This window comes from Artibeus jamaicensis, unplaced genomic scaffold, assembly GCF_021234435.1.
Source record: "Artibeus jamaicensis isolate MK-2021 breed Jamaican fruit bat unplaced genomic scaffold, CSHL_Jam_final contig_3126, whole genome shotgun sequence".
Taxonomy (NCBI): Eukaryota; Metazoa; Chordata; class Mammalia; order Chiroptera; family Phyllostomidae; genus Artibeus; species Artibeus jamaicensis.
Genome location: NW_026521723.1, coordinates 1,257,096 through 1,274,819, shown reverse-complemented (window position 1 = coordinate 1,274,819; position 17,724 = coordinate 1,257,096). Strand labels below are relative to the sequence as shown.

At 37.2% G+C, this 17,724-nt stretch overlaps 1 protein-coding gene across 5 annotated transcripts in view; it reads right to left on the bottom strand.

Moving 5' to 3' along the window:
• Positions 1-639: 639 nt before the first annotated feature.
• ZPLD1 (zona pellucida like domain containing 1) overlaps positions 640-17,724 on the bottom strand; it is a 148,717-nt gene continuing 131,632 nt past the window's right edge. For all 5 annotated transcript variants that reach the window (XM_053663102.1, XM_053663103.1, XM_053663106.1 and 2 more), the window contains 5 exons: positions 16,494-16,574; positions 11,714-11,885; positions 10,369-10,477; positions 4,521-4,550; positions 640-3,876 (listed from right to left, as the gene is read on the bottom strand). In XM_053663102.1, coding sequence (XP_053519077.1) covers positions 3,701-3,876; positions 4,521-4,550; positions 10,369-10,477; positions 11,714-11,885; positions 16,494-16,574 — 568 coding nt within the window. In that variant the 3' untranslated portion in view covers positions 640-3,700. The remainder of the gene's footprint in view (positions 3,877-4,520; positions 4,551-10,368; positions 10,478-11,713; positions 11,886-16,493; positions 16,575-17,724) is intronic.

Below are 17,724 nucleotides of genomic sequence, written 5' to 3'. Positions count from 1 at the left end.
AATTGCACATTTTTGAGGACCCAGAGAAGTGCTCACTTCTGTAAGATGCATTCTCTCTGAGCGAGGAAAAGGATTTCTCCTCACCTCTGTGTCATGTCCCAAACAAGGGACGACAGTCCAACCCCGATGAAACTGTCATAAGAAATGCAGCTCCAGAAAGAAGCTGAGCTCCTTGTCTATTCAGTTTTGACTCTCCCCTTAAAGTTTTAAAAAGTAGCCTCAGTTTTAGTCAGAGCACAAACTTAAGCAAAAGGGTACTATTTTCTCTACCCTAAACTGATCTCATAGATATGTGTCCCAACGAGCAAGCTCAATATTGAGGGGATGAGCTTCATCCAGCTTCATTCCCAGATCACTGCCCTTCCCTGTGGCATTAGCCAGCTTATCATAAATTTAATCTTCCTTAAATATTTGTGGAAGAGTAGGAAGGACAAATATCTTTTTAAAAAGTCACTATTTGGGAAGGGAGGTGAGGGGATGGAGGGATTGAGCAAAAAGGAAAAAGGACTCACGGACCTGGACAAAAGTGGGGTGTTTGCTGGGGAAGAAGGAAGGTATAAGGGGATAAATGGCATTGGAAAAAATACAATAATGATTACATTGAAAAAGACACCATTTAATGACATTTATTTACAATTATTTTATTAAACAATCATTCTTTACACGTCATCACACCTTACCCCTGAAGTGCAAAAAACCATCTGAGGTATTAAAACTGAAGAATCATTTGCACACATTTTGTAAGGTTTTCACACTAGAGTAACCAAAATATTTAATATAACTAAATACTACACACAAACTGCAAGTTTATAAGAAGGAAACTATAAGAAAAAAATTAGGTTTCCCTTATTATACCTCTAATTCTCCTGTTTATGCCGAAAGGGTGGCAAAAAATAAAAAGTTGCATGCACAATGATAAGCCTGTTATTCAGTTTTATAACATGGTGGATATAAGTTAAAAGGCCAATAAGGGAAACAAGAGCCATTCCAAAAGAACAAAAATCAAAGTGACAAACTAGTTACCATGATATAATTTTTTAGAATATTTTAATAAGATCTACCTACATTAGAGTCACATAAATAGCATACTATATATTTTTCTTTCTTCTAGAGTTTTCTCCTAAATTATAAAATACATGTGTTGTCACAGATAAAGTTCAGAATGGCCTCATCAAAGTTATTTTGGAGTGACACAGAGAATGTTTGCTTTTTCAGTGGTAGACCTTTTTATGTCGAAGTTATCCAGAGACTTTCCAGATCCATGTCACTTTGACTGTGTCTACACACTGAAAAAGAAAGTTGAGGAAATTATGCAAGGATTGTCTGAAGAAGCCCAGCTATTGTGAATACAATGAGAAGTTTGTGTGACATCGATGTAAACTAGCAGCCAAGGAGAGTGGACTGCAATGCACATGCATGAACTATGAAGACTTCACTGAACTAGTCAGTGAGGGGTGGTCGTACATTGAGCGAGCCTGTATACTGTGTGGTTATCACATTAAAATGATCAAGTGAGTAGAGCAATGAATCTACATCAAATTTTGCCTTAAGCTTGAACATTCCTCTGTAGAAACTATTCTGATGATTCAGAAGGTCACAGCTCTGGACAAGTGGCAATTGGCAGCTTCATTATGACGTCATGCCTGCTTATGATGTACATCTGGTGCCAGTTTTTGGAGAAACATCAAATCACCCAGGTGACTCAGCCCCCCTACAGCCCAAATCTGGTGTCCTGCAACTATTGGTTTTCCCCAAAATTAAAATTATCTTTGAAATGGAAGAGATTTCAGACCATTGATGGGTTTCAGGAAAATAGGACAGGGCAGCTGATGTCTTTTGGGAGAACTCTGTGTGGTCCCAAGGTGCCTACTTTGAAGGGGATTGAGGCGGCATTGTCCTATGTACGATATTTCTTGTATCTTCTCCAGTAAATGTCTCTAATTTTCATACTACATGGCTGTATATCTTCTGAACATACCTTGTATAGCTAAATATTGTAACATAAACACTTTCTTCTGAATTATTTAGGCAAATTGGAGAAAAGGCACTTTTTGATTTGATGATTGGTTTAATTACATATTAACTTGAGAATATATATACTTCATTTGAAACAAGTCGAAAATTACATAGTTATCTGAATAATAGGTCTCAAATGTTAAATGGAAGTTAATTTCTACAGCAATTTTTAATATTAACATAGCAATTCTAGGATTTGGCATTTGTCATTGAACTTTTATTTTTCAATTGTATGGATATCCTGAAGAAAGGAAAAGTTGATTTTTTTTTTGTAAGAACAGAGTTTACTTACAAGTTGGCTTTTTAAAAATTTTTCGCAAAACTGATAAAAAATCAAATGCTTCTTATTATGAGAGGAAAATGCTGTATATTCTATGGCAATTATGACACCTTCAACCAAAAAACTGTAAAAGAAAGACTTTTTCATGCTGCTTGTTTTGCCAGCATAAAAATTTGTAAGAAAAGGAACATTATTTTTCCTGGAAACAACAAAAAGCTTCTGCAAAACACACTAAATCTGTTTCCTCTTTGTTCTAGGGGGAAAAAATGACAAACCGAGATAGTTAAAAACCCACAGAAGGACTCTGTGCTTGTATTTGGGGACACTGCCTCTTCCCACAGCTGCAGGTTGCTTCCCCTGTAATGGTGCTTGAATTAAGAACGATCTTTGCAGTTGTCTCAGGCCTGGAGGCACAGCTGCCGCAGGAGAGCCAGCACGTGCTGACCGGACCCAGAAGGGGAAACTGAGCACAGCCAAGTGAATAATGATCTAGGGTCACTTAGTATCTTTCCAAGGTTAACAACTATTTTTACTGTTTGTTCAGAAATGGATGCTCCAGTACATTTCCTCCCAGCTGGGTGAAAAATGTGAAGGGATTAATCAAAGAGAAAAAAAAAAAAACATAGACACAGACAACAGCATGGAGATTACCAGAGGGAAAGAAGGGTGAGGGTGGGTAAAAGAGGGTAAACGGGGGACGAATGGTGATGGACAGAGAATTGAGTTGGGGTACAATATACAGATAATGTATTATTCTACCCCTGAAACATATATAATTTTATTAAACTATGTCACCCCAATAAGTTCAATATTTTTAAAAAGATATATTTCCCAAGAGGTTTTTAAAAAAATAAATATCGTCAGACATGGAAATCAGCCAAAAATACAGGAGGTCCTAGAATGAGTAGTTAAATCTCAGATGTCTAAATTGCCAATTCAATTAAAGCATATCCCCAGGCTGAAATTATCTGGAACAAAACGAAAAGCAATGTTAATTTTAGTACTGCAAATCTAAATGCCATTGCATTGGGTTGTAGTGCTTCACAGGGAAAAATGTTAACAAATTGCATTTTCTCTATGCCTATTTTTATCTCTATAACCAATAATCAAAAGCAAATTGAAATAAAATAAAATATGATATCCTGTAAGATCTAAGTCCTGAATATTGTGTATTTATTGTCAGCATAGTCATTGGTGCCATACAAATATGGCTGACCGCATCCATAAGTGACAACAGCAATACCATCAACACTTTTTCACTAGCATTGTACTGAAGAGCTACACTTGAAACCTACCAAACCTATAAATGTCAAGTGCTGGCTGGTGTTCAATTCCGATGGAACACTGACTGCAGTTACACATGGTATAGTTAGTGAGCCTTCTCTGCAGAAGGACCTGTGACAGTCAGTCAAAGACTGGGTTCCGTATGCCATTCAACACCAGACTAGTGGGCGCCTTCCTGCGTAAAAGGGCCAGTGAGCACAGGAGAAGGGAAAAGCTCGTGGCTCCCAGAATGACCATTCCTGATATTAGTGCGCTGGTGATGGCATTCAGCTGGAAAGGAGGTTCATTCGCAGTACCTGCAAGTAATAAAACAAACATGGAGGAAAGGTGCAATATCAGACTCATCTTACCATATCCCAGTATATACATGCAAAACATTTGTCATCAGTATCTTACAGAATATCAGCATGACACTGAATCATGCAACAATCTATTTGACTATATTTCAATCCAATAACTGAAGCATTATATGGTTTAGAAGCCTGGTATCCCCTGGGCACCCCCAAAATAGTCATCTATAAAATTCTATAAAAATTGACCAACAGGTCACATATGAGTTCATAAAGCTTAAATGACCTGTTATTAACAAAATAATAATAAACTTGTGAAAGCAGAGTTCAGTGTATTTAATTGATTACAGATTTGCAGCTAATCACAAAAAAACTTAAAAGTTAAAGTAATCATACTTTTAGCCCTGGCTTGTATAGCTCAGTGGATTGAGCACAGGCCTGTGAACCAAAGAATAGCTGGTTCAATTCCCAGTCAGGACACATGCCTGGATTGTGGGTCAGGTCCCCAGTTGGGGGACACACCAGAGGTAATAGTACATTGATGTTTCTCTCCCTCTCTATCTCCCTCCTTTCCCCTCTCTCTAAAAATAAAATAAATACAATCTGTAAAAAATCATACTTTCAGCGTCAATATATGTTAATTATCTTACCAAGCTGTGAATTGTTGGTTGGAGTCTCATCTGGAAGGGAGGAAAAAAAGAAAAGCAATATTGTGTCTCCAAATATTTACCTATGTTTAGTACAATTCTATAATTACTTTTACCAATGTGTCTCCTCGCCTTCACCCATAATTTCCTAGAGGGAGGCAATAATAAAAAATTCTCCTAAACCATCGGCTTTCACATTTTCTCTCCGACATGTGTGAAATTTCATGATCTATCTATTCCCCAAGCCCACCCCCTGTCCTGGGCACACAGTCATAATGGTGAAATACACTGTGCTGTATTCTTTTCTGCCAGCTGTGCTCATCATTATCTCTTTACTCGCGTTAGTGGGGGCAGTAATTGTTAACAGTTATTACATTTTTTATAGCCCTATACCCTGCCACTTGTTATTTTGTTATACAGAAATATCCATTATTTAGTGCCACTTTATTTTAAGTGTTGCCAATTTGCCCATTGTAATCTACAAAAACTTCATGTTAACTTCCAAGAAGATAAATTCACAGTTAATAACTAAATGAAAGGAAAACGTGCTGTCTGAGCTTGAGTCATTTTATTTGCATCTGGGAAGTAAAATATTGAAGCTGTTGATTTGTTCACTTCTTTCCTGGCAAATATAATAATAGATGCAATGAACACATCGCTTTGCTTCACGATTTTTGTTACCCATTCTGTAATCATATCACAATTAACCCCTGAGCTTGTACGACAAGTGAACTTCATATTTGCATTAAATACATGTGTATGCATGAGTGAGTGTTGGTTATTTCAACGATAAAATGTGTGCAGTGGACTGGTTTTGGAGTATAAATATTATGGCAATTAATGTGTGTAGTACCATACAGTTTACAAAGTACTTTTTTATATGTTGTCACACTTAATCCTCAGAGTAGTCATAAGCTTTAGATATGATTGTTACCCCCCATTTTACAGATGAAGAAACTTCCATCTGTCACAGCCTCCACGACAAAGTAAACACGTTTAAATAAAAGCTCAGTTTCTGCACCTTTTTTCTAAAATAACATAAACTACCCAAGTCTGAAAAATATTTTTAGTCCTAGAGATGAATATCTCGAGCTACAAAACTCTAGGACTGGTGTTTGAAACCACTGCCGGTAGAACCTGGTGAGATATTTACAAAACATCTGATGCGGTTTCTGTTTGGAGATGTGCGTCCAGGCAGAAACGGCGGTCCTCGCGTTTCCTCCCCGAAGTGCGATGCCCGAAATCAACCGAGCACGCTCGCGGGAACCTTAGAATGGCGCAGTGCGTTGTTACAGGGCTGAAAGAAAAACAGCTCCAATTTCCTTGTAAGGCACCCTCAGGAAATCCTAACCTCTAGCCCACACCATGTTATAGACACTTGCTTCTCATGGAAAGAGATGGGATGAAGGAACTGTGATTAATTCCTCCAAAAGGTCCTTGAGGCCTTGTCCTAAGGCCTGCTGCCTCACTGGAACACAGAGGAGAATCTATAATACTCTAGAATTCTTTTCAAACAGCTATCTTTCATTTATAAATCACACGTATTTGCTCTAAAACGTGTTTCTATTAAGGAATAAAAAAGCCCCTCCTTCTACGTATGTGTCCCAGAGTAGGCAACAGTGCCCCTACTATTAGTCTCTCTGCCTCCAGAGGTGAATAGAGGCCAGACTCTCCCCTCTTCTCCCACATTATCACCAACACTTCTCTAAGGACCACATCCCAGGTGTCACCCAGAAGAACCTGGCTGTGAAAAAAATCTCTGTGTGCGGACAAAAATGCTGAATGAGCCAAACCAGCTCCAGGTTCCAGGACCCTGAAAATGAAATCATCCTACCTTTGACAGGTGGCCGAAATCAAGCATGTAATACTGGAATATTGTTGGGAATTGTATTTGATGGTTGGTAAGGGTGGTGGGAATAACATTGTCTGGTGGCTTTTTCTGGCGTCCTGCAATATCAGTACCATTGTAATTAAGAAAGTGAAATTAAGCCCAGAAATAGGAGGTGGACATTTCCAGGAGATTTTGGGCACCACACAGTTCTGGTTTTTTTTTTCCCTCACATCCACTTGTTCTTAACATAGATATGCATGCCAAAAGAAACCTCCTGGAATTACATCAGATTAGAATAATACACCTGGTAGTTTCTTCAGAAAAGCACCATGTTATCTGAGGACCAGAGGAGAAAAGTGGCAGCAGAAACAGCGCAGCTGTCCGAGAGCCGGAAGTGGCAGATAAACTGTCATCCTCTGCTTTTCTCTCACATAAGTAGTTGAAATACACCAGGGGGAAATGAACATTAGTACAAAGATATATGCAAAATGAATGTCTTTATCTTTCTTAGCATAAGCTATTTTTTACAAATGTTCAATTATCCATGTGGTAAATCTAGCACATATTTCAAGTTTAGACCCTCTACCAGAGGTGTCAAACTCATTTTCACTGTGGTGGGGGGTACATCAGCCTCATGGTTGCCTTCAAAGGGTCTAATGTATTTAGGACTGTGTGAATGTAACTACTCCTTAACAGTTAAGCAAGAGCTCTGGCACTGCCACCTGGGTAGAAACAAGGTGCCGGGCCAGATAAAACAAGGTGGAGGGCGGGATTCAGCCAGTGGGCCTTGTGTTTGCCACCTGTGCTCTAAACTTTTTACTTTTTGCCCTGCTATGTTTGTTCATAGTCTATCTCTGTCTTTGAACTCTGAGCCTGTGGCCTGTTCCCTATTGTACTCCAAGTTCCTACCAGAGCACCTGTCCCATGTGAGGGCTAAATAAATATGCTTCGATGAATTAACCACCCCTAAAACTCAATGATGCTAGTCGAACAGGAGTTTGGTTTGAACTTCTTTATGGGAATTCATGTTAAGAAAAATGACTAGTTACCATTGTTTCCCAGTGATGGTACATTTAAATTTCCATAATTGTACCTCATGATAAGCATTTCCTTACTGAATCATTTTAATATTTGGGAGCTTAGAAGAAGAACACTTCAGGAATTTTATGGATTTTGAATTTTAAGGATGTGAATTTTTCTTAATTCAACTAGCAAAATGATTTACTAATGTTGGGTAAAAAATATCCAGAATAGATTTGATCTTATTAAAACACAAAACAAAATAAAATTTTGGCCCAGGCTGGTGTGGCTCGGTGGATTGAACACTGCCCTGAGAAACCAAAGAGTCACTGGTTCAATTCCCAGTCAGGGTACATGCTTGGGTTGCAGACCAGGTCCTCAGTAGGAGGCACATGAAGAGGCAACCACACAGTGATGTTCTCTCCTTCTCTTCCTCCTTCCCTTCGCCTCTGTCTAAAAATAAGTAAATAAAATCTTATAAAAACAATAAATAAAATAAAAAACAGGATTTCTGAGGTTTAACATCTTATTAACTTGACCTAAGCCAGATGTCTAGGTGAAAGGAATGGTTCAATGAGTTAACAAAGCAAAAATCCCAAGTATCAGAAAGGTTTGAAGAGAGCAAATCAAGCCTGAAATTGGACTTCTCTGTAGAAAACCAGCCTTGGGACCTGAAGAAATAAATCCAGCTGACCTAAGGTGAAAACAGACTGAAACCAAGGAGAGATGGTAGCCTTGGTCATTCAGCAGGACATTAAGTTGATGTTGGGTTTGTCTGTGGATGGACACAGCTGGACTTCTGAGTTCTGTTTTATATGGAATTTAAAATATTATTTTTGCATGGATATCAGAGTATTGATGTAAATCATCATGTATGGTTCTCTACATAGTGAGGCCACCATGATCACCAAAAAAAAAAAACAAACAATGAGGAACATCCACTTTACTGATATTTATCTACTTATAAGAACTAAACCACAGAGAGTGAGTGAGGAATGAAGGGGACCTTCATTTCATCCCCCTGGCAGGGGACCTGCAAGATTTCAACATGATCCTTTGGAGGACTTGCCAGTGGGGAGCCTGAGATGATGAAGGAGACTGCCTTAGTGTGCTGGGGAACAAATGCCACCCTTCTGAGGTGGAAACATGTTAAAACTGTGAAGGAAGAGATCTAGGCATGACATTCGGGCATTGTGATGGAAGCATTAGCTCCTGGGGTATTTTACACAGATATTTCAGGTGACTAGATATGATACGGGTGACCCCTCCAAACTTGGACAGCTGGCTGGCTATAACAGAATTAGAAACTTCTACTTGGTCATTTTTACTGGGATTTGGTGGTCTTTGTAATTTCGGTCCTTTTAAAACTTATCTTACCCTAGCAAATTATTTAAAATATGTAACATTTAAATGTGAAAAATTAAAAATAATAAACACATATATTCAATTTGGTCCAGGTAAGAAGGAGGCAAGGAGGATAATAAGGAGGAAAAGCCATCTACCCAACATGGATAGAGAAATGTCACTTTCAAGGTTCTTTTCTTACAGCAAACTGGCTCTAGATACGCTTCATAGGAGTCGAAATATCTTTACTGTGCCTACCCCAAAGCATTTATAACTGGCCGCAGACCTGAGTTTCTATGCAGTATGATTCTCTCAGCTACATCAGACAGCTGGACAGAGATAAGATTTGGACCTTTCATAAACCACAAACCAATCATTTTCAAACCATTCAAAACACCTACCACACCCTCAAGGAGTGTGGACTAAGTTTGAAGTTTGATATTTAATAAATTTCTGCATTATTTAAAAGGTCTATTAGTTTGAGTCTAAGGAATGCTATGTCTATACAAACACAAAGGAGTAAGTAGGTAAAGCAATTAATTATCTGGATTTTTCAGGCCCAAGCCACTTTTTGCTGAATTACCTATTTTAGGCAAAATTTTCTTTTCACTGTGGGGTGGGAAGCATAAAAGAAAAGGTTAAGATAATCTAACTGAAACATAATAGGCTTATGGCTAATATAAAATCGAGAAAAAAATTATTAGAACATAATCCAAACCAGAATTCCATTTTGTTTTGTTCTGGGTTTTACAAATTGAGAACTATAGAGTTAGAAAGAATCTTTAAGTTTATTTTTTCAAAACCTTCACTTAAAAAAATCAAGAAATATTGCCCAGAGAAGTGAAGTAAAATCCCAAGTCACAAAATTTGTTAAGACAAAAGCTGGAACCACCCAGTTTTCTAAACATTTAATTTGTATTGTTTACACTGCATGTCTGCCTTATTTTGGATGTCTGGGTTCATGCTGATATAAAGTAATATCACTTCGCAGGGGGAGAGAGAGAATACATGCATGCAAAAAATATTTGTGTACATTAGGATACTCATATATGTGTATAAATGTGTCTATTAGATTCATGAGTACGATGAGAACAAGGATGTTGGAAGGAAACAAATGGTGCTCAAACTGGGCAATTTAAGAAGAGCATAATAGGACTATTAATAGAAATGTAAGGAATTCACAAGAGGAGAAAAGTTACTGGAGCCATGGGTGAGGGATGGATACACAGAACTGAGAGAACAGCTCTGTGGAACTACACTCCCATTCTCTGACAGTGCCACCTATTGGCCAAGCCCAGCCAGAAACTAGATGGGAAGGTCACCCGTGGATCAAGTTCAGAGACCAGTCTTCTGGAGTACCTCAGGGAAAGATATTGTAGACTAGACCCGGAGAGGCAAATGAAAACATCCAGGAAAGAACACGTGTGTGTGTGTGTGTGTGTGTGTGTGTGTGTGTGTGTGTGTGTGTAAAAAGGGAAATGTGGTATAGATGATATTGCCCTTTGTCTAAGTTAACAGGAAAATACTGTGAAATTAACATTGGTTGGCAGTTTATCTTGCTTCACAATTAATTAGAGCTCTCTACGAACCACTTTGAGTTCCCCTTAGAAGCCAAGTAACAAGCCATTTTGGAACTGTCTGTTATGGCACTCTTACCACTCCGCGTAATGATGGGCCCCGCAGAGAGGATGGCATTTCCAGAAGTGCTCTGGGGTCTCCAAGTGGTCCTCCTCCCCGCGTCCCTCCTTTCTCTGTGGCTGCAAGTCTGAGGAGTTAATGAAAACAAATGAAATTCCACCCTAACACAAAATTGTTTCTTTATGGCCATTTGGAAAGCAGGTTCTTTTGGAAGAGATACCACATGTTTAATTTTATTCACTTAATTGTGTGCATTTATTTAATTACTTTACCACATATAACTGCTACAATGTTACTTATCCTGGCTTGGTCCACACTTTTTATTTCCTCCAGTTATAATAGTTCATTGCCTCATTAATTTACGTAGCTCTGTGGCTCTCCTGAAAAAGAGCTGTGTTTATCAAACTTTCCAACTTTTATTTCTCTCAAGACTTTTATAAATCTTTCCCTGAAATGCTCGTCAGCACAGAGCCAAGGTAATGTAGACTCGCCTTTTAACACCTCCTGACATAGTTAGTTAGGACCAAACTAATCAATAGCTATAAAGAAATGCATGAATTTGAACATAAATATAAACATACTAAAGTTGTTTCAAATTAAAAAACATGCCTGCATTTTTCTTAGGTTAATATTGGTGTGAGTATAGCAGGTCTTTCAAAAACATAATTTCTATTCACTAGTAAATGGATCTATATTTTATGTGATGGTTTTATGCATTTCACATCCACACTTTTCATAGCTTTTAATTTTCAATCTAGGGGATTCCCAGGTCCTCTGGCCTCCCTTTCTGTGGCTGACCATGTCCTGTCCTTAGATTGCCCATCATCTCCCAGTCTGTTCCATAGCCTTACTAAAAGACTGGAAGTTCCCTGGTTACTCTGTTTTATGCATTTGTGACTTTGACTATTATTTGGCATGTAGTATCTCTCACATCTCTCACATCTGATTTTGTGCCTTTGGGGTTCATTCATCTTCAGGCACCACCCAAGGTTCATCTCCTCCCCCCACCCTCCCAATATCTCCTGCTTCAACTCTCTGACAATAGTGAGCACTGGGTCTTCCTATAGTCTGTGTCCATGTCTGCCTTTGTGCCATAACATTTTTGCCTTGTTTCATTTCATGACTAGTTCCTGCTTCTAAATGATAAGTTAACTGAATTCATGCATGCATCTCTGTATTCCCAATCTAATGCTTGGCACAAAGTAGGCATTCAATAGATCTTTGCTAGATGAATGCATAAATCCTACTTCAAACAGTTTGACCTGATGCATTTCCACTCTCAATAAAATTAGTGTCTAGCACTCGATAACCTTTCAGCTTAGACCAATTTGGCAATTTAGAATAAAGTTGCTCAGAAACATACTGGCATAAGGGAAGGGCAGTCATCGGCTCTGCAGAGCTTGGTAACGCAGTGCAGGAAGACAGTGGACATTTTCTGATTCTTGTGTTTGACAAACCGGAACACTTCAAAGGAAAATCGGCCTTGCTGGCTTCTGCCATTTTCAATAACAGTGGTCTGAGGATCTTTGTCACAGCTACATTTTAGGGAAATGTGAAAACAGGATATTACTAGAAATTACGAGCCCACTTGGGCTTGTAAAAAAATTCTGCAATATTAAGAGTACCCCACTACATGAATGGCTAACAAAATCATGCCATGTTATAGACATTTATTAAGAGAATAAGCGAACTCAACAGACATGACCTACATCATAAAACATAGATAGATCAGTTTCTGATTATAATATTACTGTTAAACTTTGGAAGTAATTTCACATGGTAAAAATCCAAAAAGTCTAAGTACACATAGTGAAAAGTCTCCTCCCGTCTTTGGTCTGGTCCCTACCATTCGCATCCATATACAAACCTGCCAGAGGTGATCTCACTTGCATTGCATCCTCCCAGGATATGTGCAAATAGGAGCACAGACAATATACTTTTATCGTTCCTTCCTTTTTAAACAAACTACAGGACAGTCTATATATTTTTATGCCTTGCCTTTTTTTTAAATTTAGCAATGCATCATAAGAAGTCGTTCCATATCAGTACTTAGTGAACCTCCTTGTTTATTTATAGTTGTACAGTATTCCATTGTGCACATGTGCTAGTTTATTTAGTTTCCTACTCATGTCCCCTTGACGATTTTGCTTTTTACAAAGTAAATGATAGGCAGCTTCATAATACAGCATTTTCTACATGTTCAGGGTATCTGTATAATCTGCACTTGCCACATTACCCTCTATAAATACTATTACATTTCCTCAGGAATGTATGAAAAATCCCAGAGCTACATTAACAAAGCCTGTGGGAAAAGTTTGGATTGTTCCCTGTTTGATAGGGAAAATGAACTAGCACTATATAATTTCAACTTACATTTTTCTTAGTAGAAATGAATATGTTCATCTTTTCATATACATTAAAGCCACTCGGCATGTCTTTCCTTTATACTTTCTTTTAGAGAGAGGGGAAGGAGGGGAGATAGGGAAGCAGAGAAACATCCATCGGTTGCCTCTCACGTGCACTGAACCCACGCCCCAGGTGTGTGCCCTGACAGGAAATGAACCAGAGACCTTTCATTCCTGGGATGGCACCCAACTGAGCTACACTGGCTAGGGCCACTTGGTGTTTCTAAATTTCAATACTGTTTATGTCCTTTGCTCATATTTCTATTGTTGGCCTTTTTTTCTGATTCTTACTTGTTGTTTTTACCTTACGGAGAGTGGAATCCTTGCTTTGCTTGTTATGTAAGTTGCATATTGCTTTATTTCGTTGTTTGGCTTTGGACATCCTCACACTGTGCGTGTGTGTCCATGCACAGGCACCCATACAGTTGATTTTTATGTTTTCAATATTTTATTTGATGGCATCGAGTATTTGGGCTGAAGACGGATTTTCCTTACTCCAAAGTTTTAAAAAGATTTCTTATGTTAATATGAGTATTTTCTCTTATCACACTAAAAGTTGTATTTTGTACACTTAAATAAATAGTCTATGTAAAGTTTATTATGGTGTATTGAGTGAAGTATAGGTCCAGTGCTATTTTTTAAATAGTATCCATTACCCAGCACTATTTAAAAAATCTCTGTTTATCTCACTGGTTTGTTCTATCACAGTCTACCCTATAATATATTTTCACAGGTTTTGGATCTATTTTCTCAGCTTACTATTCCAAATTTTTGTCCATGTGTCTATTCTTGCAAAGTATCACATTAAAAAATATTTTTAGAATTTATTACTATAGTATCTGGTAGAGCCATGCCTTCCTCATTTCATGTATTGTTGTTTTTTTATGAATCTGTCCTATTTCACTTTTTTCTTGATTAGAGTAGCTTGTGATTCTTTTATGTTTTTTCAAAGAACTTAAATTGTTCTTTATTTTTTGCAAAATGTTGAGTCATATTTCCATTTCTGGCCCAATTGTTATTTAAAAGTTTTAAACTTGCAAGTGGTGGTCACTTTCTGTTTCCTGATATTGTTTCAAATTGCTAGCTATCAATACATAGCTTATTTATTACGTCACTTAGATCTTCTATATCCTTACTTAATTGTTGGCCACCAAGACTAAGTTTCCTGAGAGAGGGTAATTAGTATCTCATTTTTATTGTATTTCTGACTATGTCTTTTTATACCTCCCCTAGTTTCCACTTTATGAAGGCTTTAGTATTATCCAAGGCATCCTTTCACTATGTTCATATGAATTTCTTTTAATTTAGGAGAGTGTGTCTGGATTATATTTTTAAATATTTGTTCTATTTTATTATTTTGGTGTCTTTTGGAGGAACCTGATTATATACATTATACAGATACTGGATTCCTTTTGCCACCTTTTATTTCTATTGCTTCTACTCTAATCCTTTTTCATCTTTTTTCTTTCTATCTGTTTTTTAATTGCATGTCTTATTTTTATCTTCTCTGTCCCATGCTGTGTCTTTCTGCTCTGTCTAATCTCCCTTGCACACTATTTAATTATTCCATTCCGTATTACATTTGTTTTTCCCTTTTCATCTAAAATTCTTCTGATTCTCTTTTCACATTCTTATTGCCTTACCTTTTACCAGCCTACTATTTCTTATCTGAGTCCTGATAATTGTATCTTTATACTATAATTACTTTTTAAATTCTAAAACAAAGTTATTGTTGGAATGTTCAATTACAAATCTATCTGTTCCGTGTCAACATTTTCCAAGTGAGTTTAATTCATCTTTAAAATTTTTTTTCTGCCATTTTTCCCATCTTTCTTGTAGTATGAAGGAACACTGCCAGAACTGCCCTCATTTGTCTACCTGTCTACCGTTCATATCTGAAAGAGTTGGAGTTTCCTAGAGCTGTTTCCCTCAGAAACTCCTAGGGCAGTGTGGAACCTTAATGACCTTCCTCAAGGGTTGCCCCAATCGAAGGGCTCCCTCCTGTTTTACAGTGACTGGCAAGTTTTCTTTGAAAATGCTGTCATTGGGTAACAGGTTTTCTCTGCTCTCTCACCTAAAGATACTCGTGAGGGTATCAGCCCCGGGCTTCTCAACTTTACCCTTGAGTCCATTCCACCATCCTCTCCTAATCTTAACTGCTTTTATCAACATTAACACATATCTTGGAATTTCTATGGGCTTTTTTTCCTCCCAGTTTTACCAAAAATGGCATTTGGGGGACTTCTTTTAGCTGTGAAGTTTACTCTTCTTTAGTTTCCACAGGAAACTGGAAAAGATTGAAGCCTGAGCTAAAGCCATAGTAATACCAAGGTATGAGTCTGATCATCAGAATCTACATTATCAAATTTTGACTAACATAGACATTTTTGGAAAAGAAAGTTTTCAAAACAAAATTATCCACAATTTCAACATGCATAAATCACCAGTGTGAACCTTCTAATGTCTCTCCTTACTGTCTTTTCTATCATATATATACATATATAGTGATATAAATGATGTCAATTGTAATGCAATTAAATACTAACTTTTTCACTTCACATTTAGTAGATTTAAATTGTAAGACATATATTTCTAAGGATAGAAACATTGAGAAGACAGAAATGAAGGAAATAAAAGAGAATCGACATTTTTTTCTAAATTTTTTATAGATAACGACATGACCGCAGTTCCTGTGTGAGCTCTCACTTTAATGATTCTCCACAATTCACCTGTCATTTCCTTATTGCTGAACATCCAGTATGTCCCCATGTTTTACTATTTAAATAGGTCTTTTCTGGAAGACCAGAAAGTTATAAATATTTTAGAATATACTTTCTAATTTGTAAACACAGAATATGAAATCTTTTAAGGCTTTTGATAGATTTTCCTCTCAATTTTGCCCACGTTAACACTTCCAGCTATATGTTGTAACTATCAGTTTGACCATACCCTCTGAACATCATCTAAGCAGTGACTAGCCAATAAAACATATTCTTTTAGTTTCCCATCATATTACTCCCATCATGTGTCAATAAGCAGCGGCAATCTGAGCCCAACTGTATTTTATAAGCACGATTAGGAGCCATTGCTTGACTCTCAAGTCTGTTCTACTGTCAGATAAAAATGCTGAAAGGGAACTGAGATGATTGAATGTTTTTATGATCCATGCTCCCTCTCCCCAAATGTAGATTACATTCACTCTATCAGTGTCTATGGGGAATGAAGTTGAACTTATTGGCTCTGATAAAAAAAGGAGTGGGAGGCTGTTTCATACTTCCGTATTAAATACTGATAAATGAAAAAAAGCATTTTGGGGTCTAAATTATCTAGACCATTGCTTTAATTTTACTCTCCATTTGACATGCGGTTTGACAGTCTAGCTGTGGATAAATAGCACCCTCCCACTGCCATTCTCTTATTGCCAGTAACAGCCTAGCCATGCTTTTCCTAATACAGTGAAATATTCCCACATGACCTAACCATGAATAAAACATCTTTGCTAAACCTGACTTACTTGCAACTCTCATTCAACAATAGCCTCATCAGCCTTTTGTGTTGAAAACTGTTCTCAACTTTTTGTACTTCCAGCCTTATAAGGACTAAAATTTCAAAATGTAAAACTTTAAACTTAAATACTATAAAAGTACCCTATAATTTGTTTCTCTGATGTGTGTTTTCCACTTGAATTATCGACAGTTGGGTCTTTGCTATCAATGAAAGAATCAGTCAGACACCTACCTAAGGAAGAGGTCATACCGAACATCATCATTTGGGTTCCCTGACGGGGTTGTGTAGCAATAATCCATGAGGACATTCCATCTGCAGGAAGAGGCAAGCATAGTCTAGAGTCAGAACTCCTCTTGTTATCTGTGGAGGATTCTTTGTTATTAAAACATTATTCTAAACTCAAATATATTTTAAAATCTGCAGTAAGATGATATCCTACATCAAATGAGATTAAGCCTAATAAATACAGTACCACACAAACATATACACAAATTGCATACCAGGCAAAAGGATGGTAAAAGCCTGAGGAAACAAATCCAAAAGTGAACTGCATAGATGCTTCTAAATTCACTGTGAACAATGGCATTTTGTGTCCAGGAGTTACTGTCTCTAACAGATGACAAAGTATATTATAATACCACATTCATCAAAGGAATTTGGCGCATAAATTATACACTCTAACTTATGCTGGAATCAGTGGGGGTGGGAGTCCATATAGACACCATGTTAAGTGTGTAGAGGAAAACCAGAAGGCAAAGAAACAGCCTTCCTCCAGGAGACCTGGTTGTGCCTAAGTTTGTATATTACTCCATTCCAACTCTAGTGTTATAAAAATTACTAGTCCATGGAAACTGAATGCCAGCGCAAAGAAAAAAAAGAACTCTACATTTAGTAAGACTATTTTAAAAATCACATATATCCAAGAATAAAAATATCAAGAAGACAGAGAGGGAAAAATTAAAGTAAAACCAAATTTCCAAAGTATACTAATCTCCTCAGGATATGAAGTTTAAGTAATAATATGTGAGAAATCCAAAATAAATCCTATCATTCTATACACTTTTATAGAGCAGGACTGGATCTTTAGCTTTTAAATTCTCTTTCAATTGATCATTCTTAATTTTCTAAGTATCATGAAGATTGAATTTTTTTTTTTGCAGAGTTATTGCTGGGAATTGTTTTATATAAATTTGGCCCAGGTTCTTACAGAGGGATTTCTTTGACTTTTTAATAAAAGTTTATTGAATAGTAACATAGAGATAGAAAAGTGCACAGATCATAAGTGTCCATTAAATGACTGCATCTGATTAATCAATTTTCAGATGAAAAAATTAGAACATCCTGGTATCCCAGAAGATCTCTTATGCCCTCTTCCAGTCACTACCCCTCCTTCTTTATGGAAAAAGTCATTTTCCAATTGACATAAAATGAACATCACCCTTAATCTTCATAATCTGTTACT